Source organism: Pelophylax lessonae (assembly GCF_965119305.1).
Source record: "Pelophylax lessonae genome assembly, chromosome: 4".
Lineage (NCBI taxonomy): Eukaryota > Metazoa > Chordata > Amphibia > Anura > Ranidae > Pelophylax > Pelophylax lessonae.
Genome location: NC_138771.1, coordinates 100,112,618 through 100,125,874, shown reverse-complemented (window position 1 = coordinate 100,125,874; position 13,257 = coordinate 100,112,618). Strand labels below are relative to the sequence as shown.

General features: G+C 40.8%; 1 protein-coding gene across 4 annotated transcripts in view; it reads right to left on the bottom strand.

Moving 5' to 3' along the window:
* The window catches only part of TCF12 (transcription factor 12), a 289,221-nt gene that overhangs the window by 125,322 nt on the left and 150,642 nt on the right, over positions 1-13,257 (bottom strand). For all 4 annotated transcript variants that reach the window (XM_082256686.1, XM_082256687.1, XM_082256688.1 and 1 more), the window contains exon 6: positions 432-496. In XM_082256686.1, the coding sequence (XP_082112812.1) occupies positions 432-496 (65 nt within the window). The remainder of the gene's footprint in view (positions 1-431; positions 497-13,257) is intronic.

Genomic DNA, 13,257 nt, shown 5'->3' with positions numbered 1-13,257 from the left:
ATTTCCGCAGCACTTTACACACATTCTGCACATTCACATCAGTCCCTGCCCTCAAGGAGCTTACAATCTATGGTCTCCAACTCACATTCATACATAGGCATAATAGGGTCAATTTAGAAGGGAGCCAACTAATCTACCAGCATGTCTTTGGAGAGGGGAAGGAAACCGGGTACACAGAGGAAACCCATGCAGGCACAGAGAGAACAGGCAAACTCCAAGCAGGTAGTGCCGTGATTGGGATTCTAACCAACCACCCTGGTGATGCTATGCAGACGTGCTAACCACTTAGCCACTGTACTGCCCAGGGAGGACTTAAAGTGGTTGTAAAGGCTCAAGGTTTTTTAACTTTTTGTATTCTATGCATGACGGTAAGAAACCTTCTGTGTGCAGCAGCAAATCTGACAAATTTGTGACAAGCAATTACCACTTACTTGACAACCAGACACTGCAGAATCTCGGCCGTATAGTGGAAAAGGTCCTCGGTCAGCTGTTTTACCTATAAAAGTTCAAACAAACTTTATGTTAAGAAAGATACTTATCACTTACTTAGACTTTAATTGTAAGTACAAGTACCAATGCAATCCAATAACCCATGGTATCCTCTATATGTATTGAGCAAATTAACATCATGTTTTGGAAAACAAAAGCATATAACTCATCACAAAATGAGTAAGAAGAAAAATGTACCAATAATTATTCCCTCACTGCACCTCAGAGCAAAACTTGCCACTTGGGATCAGCAATTATCAGGAAACAATTAGTACCTGGGAGTTTTACAAGGCCTAAATTTGCATCCTGATTTAAGAGCTACAGAAATCCTAGAGTGGCTCTGCATTAAAGGAGAAGTACAGCCAAAGCAAGTTTGGCTGTACTTCTCCTGTTGACCAGTTCTTCACTCCTGTTACCCGTTTTCAGCTGACGTCACAGAGTCCACACCAGGGATTCTCAAACTACGGCCCTCCAGCTGTAGCGGAACTACACATCCCATGAGGCATTGTAAAACTCTGACATTCACAGACATGACTTGGCATGATGGGAATTGTAGTTCCTGAACAACTGGAGGGCCATAGTTTGAAGACCCCTGGTCCACACGGTCAGATAGCAACAATATGGTCAGAATCCACCAAGAAACCTGGACCGGAACCTGGTTCTGTCTCTCAGCGAGCCGATGAGAGCCTGAGCCAGCTGCTCCCACCCCCTCCACAGCCCAGGGCTCCAGTAACCCTGGGAGGGTTAGAGCAGAAAGCTGCTGACAGTCACCAGCTCTCTGGTCATCATGGGGCTCTGAGAGCAGAGCAATCAGTGGTGTTTGATTGCACGGGTCTCAGTCTTAAAGCTGGCAGGGTACAAATGCAGCATCCCCCTAGCAGGGCATGATACTTGCAAGAAAAAAATGCCAAACTTCTCAAAAGTGTGGAGGATCTACAAGCAGATATGTGAGCAAAAGATGCAGGGGCTCAACTATATGAAAAAAATAAAAATAAAAAGACACTTTCCTATATGTCTAATATGCACATATTCAGTCAGGTCCCCCCTTCAGCTGTTTTAGGAGATCAGAAAGTCAACTGTAATAGCAAATGTGCCACCTCTAGCAGTTTTCAGTTCTATAGCAACATTTTACTACAAACCGAAGCACAGGTTTTGTTAATATAACCCAAACCTCAGCATACTCTAAAATTAGAAGTAGTTGGCTAAAACTATTTGAACAGCTTGCTCTAACTAGACCTTGTGCTAATGCTACATTTTATAGTATTTTCTGACACTAGTTGCAGCATCACAATTATAAGATATTAAATGCACGGGAAATATATTTTTAATTCACAGACATGAGGCTGAAAGCAAATTTGCGACTAGGCAGAATTACTTGAAGTAGCATGAATCAAGCTGTTCACATTACTCAGCATCAGCATTTCCTCAAACTAAAAATGAGACTTGTACATAAAATGATAAACAACGTTGGCCAGAGCATGACAGCTACTGAAAAGATTTCAAAACAAACACACTTGCAACAGTAATTTATAGATACGTAGACATTAACAAACAAGATGATTTATGCATTAGATGCTTGTGAGAGGAGTGCGGAAAAGAAAGGTTATGTACCGTATATATTTGGCAATTGTATATAAGGAATAAATATCATATCTTAAAGAACTAAGAACAAGGGAGTACTTATAGGCCACAACCATGTAGTTTCCAAAGCAAGAGACTATTGTGTTCTGTTCTTTTATAATAGCTACAAAAAGGGTTAAAATGGATATTGGCCAATTCACAAAACAATACGGAGTATAAAAACTATTAATAACCTATCTGAGATAAAGAGATAAAAAAAAAGCGAGTACATAAGAGCTAAAGTAACTTGAACTATATTTTATAAATACCAAGCATTTCTAGAATTGGTAAGATCTAATCTCGGAGTACGTCATTTACCTTACTGTGTTTTTTAAACCTTATCAAAGTTCACCATCACAGGAGTGAGCTCTCAAACACTGAGCTCCGAGTTACTGCATCAGGGGAGAAAAAGAGCATGTGAGGGGGAATTCCACCACTCCTGAGATGGTAAAGGTGAACAGTTCCAGCTGGGCATGTCTTAGCAACGTTCTGGGAGTTTTTAGGTCAGGCTTCATGAGGTATAGTAAATGGCCTACACCTATCGCAAGGGCATTATTCTACTTTAGTCAGAGCTGCAGAGTTGGTTTTCATCTAGACACCCCTTATCTGCATTTCTAGATTGTAAGCTCTAACGGGCAGGGCCCTCCAATTACTCCTGTATTGAATTGCATTGTAACTGTATTGTCTTTCCTCATATTGTAAAGCACTGCACAAACTGTTGGTACTAAATAAATGCTGTAGAATTATAAGCACTTTGGTAAAGGTGAACTGCCTTTAAGTATCAAAAAAATTCCAAAAGACGTTAAGTTGAATTTGTTACAAAGCTAAGCAAAAAGCAATTTGATAAGGTCTGAAAAAGTAAGGTGAAGTAAGGTAAATGATGTACTACTCCAAGAGATTAGATCTTACCAATATTCTATAAACTAATCACACAAGCCAAAAATATATATTTTCATTGTATAAATTAAAGGATAAGTCCAGTCAAAAACTAAACGCTAAACCTGCTCTTTGCCACGTTCTACGACTATTCTATCTAACCCTGTAAAGCAAAAATCACTGTACTTACTAGTGATCGACCGATATCGTTTTTTTAAACGCCGATACCGATATTTTGGTCATCGGATATCGGTATCGGCCGATATTTTCAGACATTAAATTTTTTTTTTTTTTTTTTTAATGTCTACAGGTACTGTGGTGGAGGGATCTGGGGGTCTAAAAGACCCCAAATCCCTCCTCTGCACTTAAAGCATTCAAAACATCAAGTTTGGCAGTTTTGAATGCTGTAAGATTTTAGATTTGGCGCCGCCAGTACCCGGAAGTGATGTCATGACATCACTTCTGGGTACTCGGTGGCGCCGAATTCAAAGAAATGGAGACTCGGTCAGACGGCGGCGGTGAAGGTAGGATGCCCGGGTCTCCCGGTGGGAGGGGGGACCCGGGCGAGCTGCGGAAGGCGGCGGGAGGGGGGGGCGTCCCCTCCCGCTCCTTGGAATGACAGCCGAGCGGCTTGTCCCGACTGTCAGCTATGGACACCGGTACCGGGGTGATGCACTTTCCCGAAATATCGGCAATATCGGTAAATCAAAAGGCCGATTCTGATATATCAGGGAAAGTGCATATCAGCCCTCGATATATCGGCTTTGCCGATAATCGGTCCATCCCTAGTACTTACCCTTTCTACACCCGATCTGGTCCGGTCCCACGCTGAGCTGTCAATGGCAGCTTCAGCGTGGAGGTGGGTGCAGGAGAGGTAGCAGACAATGGAAGCCCCATAGTAAGTCTATTCATTTCACAGCCGTTGTCGGTCCTCTCCTGCACACAGCTTCTGTTGCTGGAGACTGGACCGGATCGGGAGTAGAAAAGATAAGTACAGTGATTTTTGCTTTACAGGGCTAGATAGAAAAGTTTTAGAATGTGGCACAGAGCAGGTTTAGCTTTAGTTTTTGACTAGACTTATCCTTTAATAGCAAAAGCTACAAACAGAACTAAATCCACCCATTTAAGGAAAAAAGCTCATGTTATCAATAAACATTATAAAACCTTATACAATGGGGAGAATTTACTAAAAGTGGGGCAGACAGAATCTGAAGGAGCCGTGCAAAGGTAACCAATTAGCTTCTAACTTCAGTTTGTTCACTTAAAGGAGAATTACAGTCAAAACTCATTTGGCTGTATTTCTCCTGTGGATCACAGGTTCTGGACTCCTGAGACTCGTTTGAAGCCCGCTGTTGCCTGATATCACAGAGCCAGTTTAGGCTCAGGAAAGATCGCAACCACATGGTCAGAATCAGCCCACTTGCCTGGACCAGCACCTGGCTGAGCCGCTGAGAGCCTGGGCTGCCCGCTCACCCCAAACCCCTCCACAGCCTAGTGAGCATGTGGGGGGGGGGGGGGGGAGGGAGCTCTATTGAGTGTTTGGGGGTTATTAGAAGCAGAGAGCCGGTGACTGACACCAGCTCTCTGAGAACCAAGCAATCAGCGGCGCTCGATCGCTCTGTTCGGTGTCAGATGCTGCATCCACCTAAGTATAAATCCCCCCCCCAAAAAAAAAAAAAGTTAAAAAAAAAAAAAGTTAAAAAAAAAAAAAAGCTTACAGCCGATTGGTTATAATTGTCACAGTTGCCCATGTGCTCATGTTAGCCCCTGACCAAACTTTAAATGACTGGTGTCATAGCTGGTCACATGTTCAGCACCTTGGGAACTGCAGATCTAAATAGAGGCCAAGATGGTGCCATCAGAGGCAGATGGGAGGGTGTAGCTCAGCTTTAAAATAGATGAGTTTGAATAATAGTCAGAAATGCTATTCATTATGATAGCACAGCAGTTAGAAAGGAAAGTGTTAATTGTATATGTGCCACTACAATATACCAGTCAGGTTGAAAATTAACAACGGAGAATAATCCCCAGGGTTCAGACATACAAATATCTTGCCACCACAATTCTTGTCCTTCTAAAGCATCTGCTGCCAGAAAAGGTAAACCGCTACCAGCAACTCACTTTTCCTTGATTAAGTAGTACATTTTACTTGCTCGCTTAAACTGGCCATACAGTAAAAAAAAGGCCATCCAGTTCCTAATGATCCCACAGAAACTTGCTCAGTGGGCCATCTATGGCCCAACGTGCCTCGACTGAAAAGTCGGCGGCATGGAGGAAAAAAAAAAACCACCATCAGTGTACGGCCATCTTTACTTATTGGAATCTGAACAGAAAAAACTATCACTGCTTGGCCTGCGTTACCTGAAGACTGTGCTACACAGATCTAACAGTTAGTATTACAAAACCCAGGCTGAAAGTAGAATTCAATTCTATCTGAATTAGCAGTGTAAAATAAATGGTCAAATATACACAATTCACCTGGACTTGGCTGTGCCACCTTCAAAGTGCGCTTATTCTGAAACCACCTAGATATACACACTGATGTTCCTGATGCCATAGCTTTTATATTGCCATTAAAAGTTTAATAAAAATCTAGGTGACCAAGTGAATTGTATTTGTGGCCGGCTAAAGCTGGCTGTATGCTGCTAAGATATTTTTTCATTCAGCCTACAGCTGCCTACAGTCAAACCGATTCCACTACATACAGTGAGTATGGTTGACTCTGATGGGGGAATTGCTCCCTGCTGCACTATTGTATTCTGAGAGCAGGAGGTTTCCCCACTGTCAGAACACAATGATCACTGGTGCCACTGCCAGCTATAACCAACAGCAGTGGTTAAACAAAAAAATAAATAAAAAAATCTTACAAGCTGGTTGTACTGAACTTGATTGATCGATACATTTCAGTTCAATCAGCCTGCCCATAGAGAGATCGAAATTCGGCCAGTTCTAGCTGAACTGGATAATTTTGGATCCATCTCTATGGCCAGCTTAACCTTCCCTTCAAATGTTTGAAATACAATATGCCTAAAAAAAAAAAAAAAACACTTGAAAATTTGGAATCTCTGCTAACATATATAGGGCCTTATCATTTTCGTAGGAAGATCAGAAAAGCTGCTTATCTTACTGATAAATCAAAGAATGCAGGCATTTAAATCTTCTAGATAAAGAGATCTTTGGATAAGTAATCAGATGCCACTGTAAACAATAAACTAAACTGTTTTCAGGTTTAAGATGAAAGGTCCAGTAACTGCAAGAGGTTATCAGTAATCTTCTGATTCTGCCTCAATATAGTGACCTGAAGCCCATTTACAGTCCCCAGAACAGATAAACAGTAGGCTGGTGTAAAACATGTCCTGATTTGCATGTAAAACAGATGAAAACTGCAAAGTAGCAGATATGTTCAATAAATGACCACCTATAAACCACTGAAGGTAAAAACAAAAATTCCATAAAATTTACACACACTGGCAGCACAAACCCTGTGTGAATATTTATATACCGCATATCTCAGCAAAACTCTATAAATTCCAAGTATTATGAATGAAACAAGGAGGTCAATACCAGTTTCCTGGCTTATAGATATATATATATATATATTTTTTTTTTTTTTAAGTTATGCATACATGCTCCATGCAATGGTTTTGAACAGAACAGCCCCTTACCTTCTCCATCACTCCTCTTCTCTAAATGCCCACTCCTGAGCCAGGCTGTGTGTGTCCACAGATGCACACAGTGCAGCTCGACCCCGCCCCCCTCATAGGATTTGATTGACAGCAGCCAATGGCTTCTGCTTCAATCAGAGCCTCCTATGAATACAGGTAAAAGCTGGGAACACGCTACTGCAGACAAGACAGAGCTGGATCAAGAGAAGACTCAGGCAAGTGTTTAAAAAGGGGAGAGGGCTGAGAGAGGGGGAGCTGCTATTGAAAGTTTTTTTTACCTTAATGCAGGGAATGTATTAAAAGGTAAAAAAAAAAAATAAGAAACACTTGAAAGTTTATTATATGACGTACTGCGATATGGAAGTGGTTAACGTGTGGAAATCTCGAGGCAACCTCTAGTTACGCTTTGTAGTGGCAATGCTAAAAAAAAAAGCATCTTGAAAACCCATGTAATACAGTTTCGAATCCCAACCATGACACTACCTGCATGGAGTTTGCATGTTCTCCCTGTGCCTGTGTGGGTTTCCTTCGGGTACTTTGTTTTCCTCCCACACTCCAAGGACATGCTGGTAGGTTAATTGGATCCAGTCTAAATTGGCCCTAGTATGTGTATGTATGAACAGGAGTTAAAGACCTTAGATTGTAAACTCCTTGAGGGCCGGGACCGATGTGAATGTACAATACATACAGCGGGTAAAATAAGTATTGAACACGTCACCATTTTTCTAGGTAAACATATTTCTAAATGTGCTATTGACATGAAATTTTCACACATGTCCGTAACAGCCCATGCAATACATATATACAAAGAAGCCAAAACAAATAAGTTTAGAAATAAAGTTATGTGTAAAAAAAAAAAAAAATGGAATGACAAAGGGAAAAAGTATTGAATATATAAGAAAGGGAGGTGAAAAAAGGCATGGAAAGCCAGGACACCAGCTGAAATCTATCAGTAATTAGAAAGCAATTCTGCCCCTTGTCAGTGCAAATCATCATCAGCTGGTTCAGTCTCAACTAAAAGGTGTCTCATTACCAAGGTATCACACAAGAAACCTCTCATGATGGGTAAAAGCAAAGAGCTCTCTCAAGACCTTCGCAACCTGAATGTTGCAAAACATGCTGATGGCATTGGTTACAGAAGAATTTCTAAACTTCTGAATGTTCCAGTGAGCACTGTTGTGGCCATAATCTGGAAGAGGAAAGAACATCATTTCACTATACACCAGCCATGACCAGGAGCTCTTTGCAAGATTTGGCCAGGAGCCACGGGCCACTTGTGGAGAGCTTCAATAGACCTGGAATTAGCAGGTACAATTGTTTCAAGGAAAACAATAAGTAATGCACTTAACCGCCATGGCCTGTGTGCACGCTCACCACCCAAGACTCCATGGCTGAAGAAAAAGGATGTTGAAGCTCATTTCAAGTTTGCTGCACAACATTTAGACAAGCCTGTGAAATACTGGGAGAATATAGAGTGGTCAGAGGAGACCAAAATTTTGCTCTTTGGATACCATAATACACCATGTTTGGAAGACAAATGGCACTGCACATCACTTCAAAAACACAATACCAACAGTAAAGTTTGGAGGTGGGAACATCATGATGTGGGGCTGTTTCGTTGAAGGATGAATGAAAAAATATGCCAAGACATTCTTGCTAAAAATCTTCTACCATCTACTAGGATGATGAAGATGAAATGAGAGTGGACATTTCAGGAAGACAGTGATCCCAAACACAAAGCCAAGAAAACTCTTAATTGGTTTCAAAGAAAGAAAATAAGGGTCCTTTCACACGGAGTGGACCGTATTTTGATCCGCTCCGGCACTTTTTTTTTTTACGGACACGGATAACACTTGTGTCATCCGGTCCATATGTCTGCATATCATCCCATCCATTTCCGGATGATATACAGACATAATGTAGAATGGGCCAAAATCACACCTGAGCAATGCATGCGACTAGTTTCTCCATACAGGAGGCTTTTGTATGAAGTATTAAAATACATTTTTAGTTTATTGTTTCAATACCTTTTCCCGGTGTCATTCCATTTTATTACACATAACTTCATATCTGAACTTATTTGTTTTGGTTTCTTTGTATGTATAAATTGTATGAGTTGTTACCAACGTGTGGTGAAAATTTCAAGTCAATAGCACCTTCAGAAATATATTTACCTAGACAAATGGTGATGTGTTCAATACTTACTTATCTGCTGTATATGTGAAGCGCTGTGTAAATTGACAGTGCTATATAGGTACCTGTAATAAACAAATATAGTTGCTGCTGAAGCAGCTGTCATTTCAAATCAAATTGACTACGATTCCAATATACAATCAATGAACGATGGTTAAAAAATAAAATAAATTAAAAAAAAAAAAAAAAAACACGCACATAACTATGAAAAGTTGCAAAAATGTAAGCCACAAAACAAACCTAAAATAACAGCAGTCACAAAATTACTATTATGTACAATATGAATGACTTCCTTTCTTCTTCAAACATAAGTGTTATTGGCCAATCCTGGTGCCAAGCATGCTGCTTGCTACAGTGAAAATGTTTAAAATAACAACAAGCACAGCTGCTGGACTTGCTGCACCCTCCCCTCCTGTTCTCTCCATGCCAAATTACTCACTCGACTATAAACGATAAGGCAGCAACAGAAGAAAATGGCAAGTGCAAGTAAGATTAGCGATAAACCAGAGGATCCCTACAGAGGTCAGTGATTAGCAGGTCCCTTGTTGTAATCACTCTTCTAACCTAGTCCTTATCTCATCACATTCTTCATCTTAACCCAGTGCAGTCATTTTGTCTCAGGCAGAAGCCTCCAATCAATAAAGTTCGAGGCTAGCACCTGAAGTAATCGTTGTCTGCCAGTGATTAGAGTAAGCTAACTTGTCCAAATTGAATTTGTTTTCCATTTTACGTAAAACAATGAGAATGGGAAGAAATGTGTCAAGAAAAGGAACTGAGTGTAAATACATATGCTTAAGAACAAAAACGAGAATTTATTTTAAAATGTTTAATTTTAAAACAAATTTGTAATTTTCTCTCTCACTTTCTGGCCAGCCTATGAAATTCAGGCAGAGAAAATGTATTGATGGAGTAGAGATTGTTAAAAAGTATATAAAAAGAAAACTTCTCACAAGAACAATCACTGGGACCCATTTGTATGCAATGCCAAAAGACAAACAAAATTTGGCCTTCATCCTGATTTAATGATTAAGCGAGCCACTGAATATGGACAAGCAGGTGGGTGGTAACGCGCTGGGGGTGATAAAAATAGGCTGTTCAGCTGAAATTGTAATAACACCCACCCGCCCCCCCCCCCCCCTTTAGGATGCAAAAGCAGTTAGACGGGGTTGTACACACACCATAGCCATGATGCCTTGCAGTATAGTCGCTGAATGCGACCTATTCAACTGAACCATGCTGCAGCCACCCTGCAACTGTGTGCAATGTATGCAGTGGTGTTGTGGGTCTTACAGGAATCAGGCAGTGAAGAGGTAGCATATTTCCTCCTAACAGCCTGTCAAACACCTCTGACAAGCGATCCAATATTTTTCACATTTTAGAGGGGTGGCAAGGTCTGGAGCAAGTGTAAACTCAGTGGTTAGAGAGGTCAAGGATGACTTGCTGTAAAACGCTTTCACTGCTGGTTAGGAATATGTATATAGCTTAACGTTCGTAATATTTTTGCAGTCAGTTCACCAAATGATAATGCAGCTCAATGCAATGTTTCTAATAACGTGTGCCTTTAAATGTTATGGTTGCTAAACTGAAGTCATAAAGGAAGGGCAGGCAAATAGACACCAGGCCTATAGTGAGTCTGTCTCCTCTAACGTGCTTCATTCAATAACCATTTCCACAGCAAGAAAAATTAAACTGAAAAATAAAACTAAAGCTGGGAACACAGGGAGGGTTTTTTTTTTCTTTCAATCAGCAGGTTGAAAAAAAAAAAAAAAAAAAATCAAAACTTCCCGCATCCATACAAGTGATGTGAATGCAGGGATCTCTCCCGCTTCGGCTGAGTGAACGGTGATTTTTCCAGCAGGACTGTTTGACAGAAGCTGATCTAACAATTGGCTTCTGTTGAATAGAGATGGATACACACAGATCGTAATTTGGCTGGTTCTCATCGTGCCCATCTATGAGCATCCCAGTAGCCTTGGTACCTTGATGTTACGCTACTGTGCAAGGTACAAAATGAACATATCGTCTTCCTCCTCCCAAACTCCTTTCTTTGTCCACCAATGTGTTGGGCAGCATCAATAGAGAGGAGGTATGGGTGATTTAAGCCTCAACCTTCTTAAGTAAAGTCAGAATTAGCATAAAATTAGATCATGGGTAAAGCCAGAGATATGTGCAACAATCTTTAGGTTCTTTCCATTCATTTAGGAAACCAGGTTATAAAATACATGCAGAAATACTTTCAAAATGTGTGTTAAATCAGGTAAACTGGACCTTTAAAACAAGTATACCCTAAGCACATTGTCATAAAATCCTCAGCACGATAGTGTTTCATTGTGAAAGGCCTATGAGACATGAACACATTATCTATTTTAAGGCCAGCTTCGGAAGTCACTGAAGCTTTATAGAGGGAACTGTTCATTTCCCACATGAATAGAATATCCATTCTTTGAGTCACAGTTTCCATGACACTAAAAAACAAACATTCATCAGGAAAAACGTAGGTTTTGATGGCTAACGCAGCTGTAGCTTATGTATTCCAGTGGGTCTTAGCCTCTGACCACTTTTCAGTACTGCAGCAGACATAGCACAGAAGAACCTTTTGTAAGCCATACCATTTCATGACAATATGTACCATAATTAAAGCTGAACTTGGGGCTAGTTACTAATTGTCACCCATACTTCCTGTCCCTTTACAAAATTTAAATGTGCATATCTTTTTTTGCAACCAATATATTTAATGAAGCAAATTACCTTCATAATCTGTAACGTCATAGCTTCCAATCTGAAATTTCAGCTATGCCTAGACACCTGGAGGCAGAAGTTGGGAAGTGTCAGCTTTACTTTCTATCACAGTCACTGTAACAAACTACAAATTACAGGATGCATTGGGAATTATAACAGCAATGAGCATGAATTAGCCAAGCAGTGGCTGGGATTGTGGGAGGATTGTGGGTTAAGGGCTGTACACAAGTCCTGAATATTGGGTGGTATCAGCTGGTTTGATAGAAACTGGCTGGCATTCAGCCAGTGTGCCCTGCAACCAGTCCAACCTCTGTCGAAGGAGTATGACTCAAAAAAGGTCGGCCAGTCAGCACTCTCAGCCAGTGTGTTCTGCACAATAGCTCAGCAGGGAGATCACTGTACTAACATCGGATTGTTAGTACAAGATCTCCTCCCAAGCTCTTCAAATTTTTTCTCGTTCAGCCCACTGGGTTGAATGAAAAAAAAAGAATGGATAGCATTTACCAGGCTTAAATTTGCTCATTGCTTGGTGGGATGTTTATAATGCTGGGTGGGACAAGCCAGGAGTCTCATAGCCTGTCCTCAGTTGCATAAAGCTGCAAGTTCAAAGAACACAGATTGCCCTAATACAACAGAGCACTACATTTACATGGAAACGGACCTTCCTGCCTGCTCACACAGGATCATAACCTATCCCTATCTCACTCATACAGACACACTAAAGCCAATTTTGGACAAGAGGTCAAAAATCCAATATAGTTTTGGGATAGATACTGTAGGTGTTGGTGGGTAGGTGAAAACATCTGAATGTTATCAAGTTTTTATTTTACCTCCTTCGGCCATATGCACTTTATAGCTACAGCACTGGAATAAAAAAATGATTTCAACCAGGAATCTACCTAGCTTGTTTAAGGTTTGCTGCACAACATTTAGACAAGCCTGTGAAATACTGGGAGAATATAGTCTGGTCAGATGAGACCAAAATTAAACTCTCTGGGTGCCATAATACACACCATGTTTGGAGGTCGAATGGCACCTCACATTATTTATTTTTATTTTTTATTTTAGGTACTTGTATAGCGCTGTCAATTTACGCAGCGCTTTACATATACATTACACATTCACATCAGTCCCTGCCCTCAAGGAGCGTACAATCTAAGGTCCCTAACTCACATTCATACATACATAGTAGGGCCAATTTTTTTATACAGGATCCAATTAACCTACCAGCATGTCTTTCGGAGTGTATGAGGAAATCGGAGTACCCGGAGGAAACCCACGCAGGCACAGGGAGAACATGCAAACTCCAGGCAGTTAAGTGTCATGGTTGGGATTCAAACCAGCGACCCTCTGTAGCTAACTACTACACCACTGTGCCGCCCGCATTACTCCAAAAACACCATACCAACAAACAACAAGTTTGGAGGTGGGAACATCATAGTGCGGGGCAGTTTTTCAGCACACAGTACTGGCAAACTTCATATCACTGAAGAAAGGAAGAATGGAAAAATGTACCAAGACATTCTTGATAAAAATCTGCTGCCATCTACCAGGATGAAGAAAATGAAACAAGGGTGAACATTTCAGCAAGACAATGATCCCAAACACAAAGCCAAGGAAACTCTCAATTGGCTTTAAAGAAAGTAAATAAGCTGCGAGAATGGCCCAGCCAATC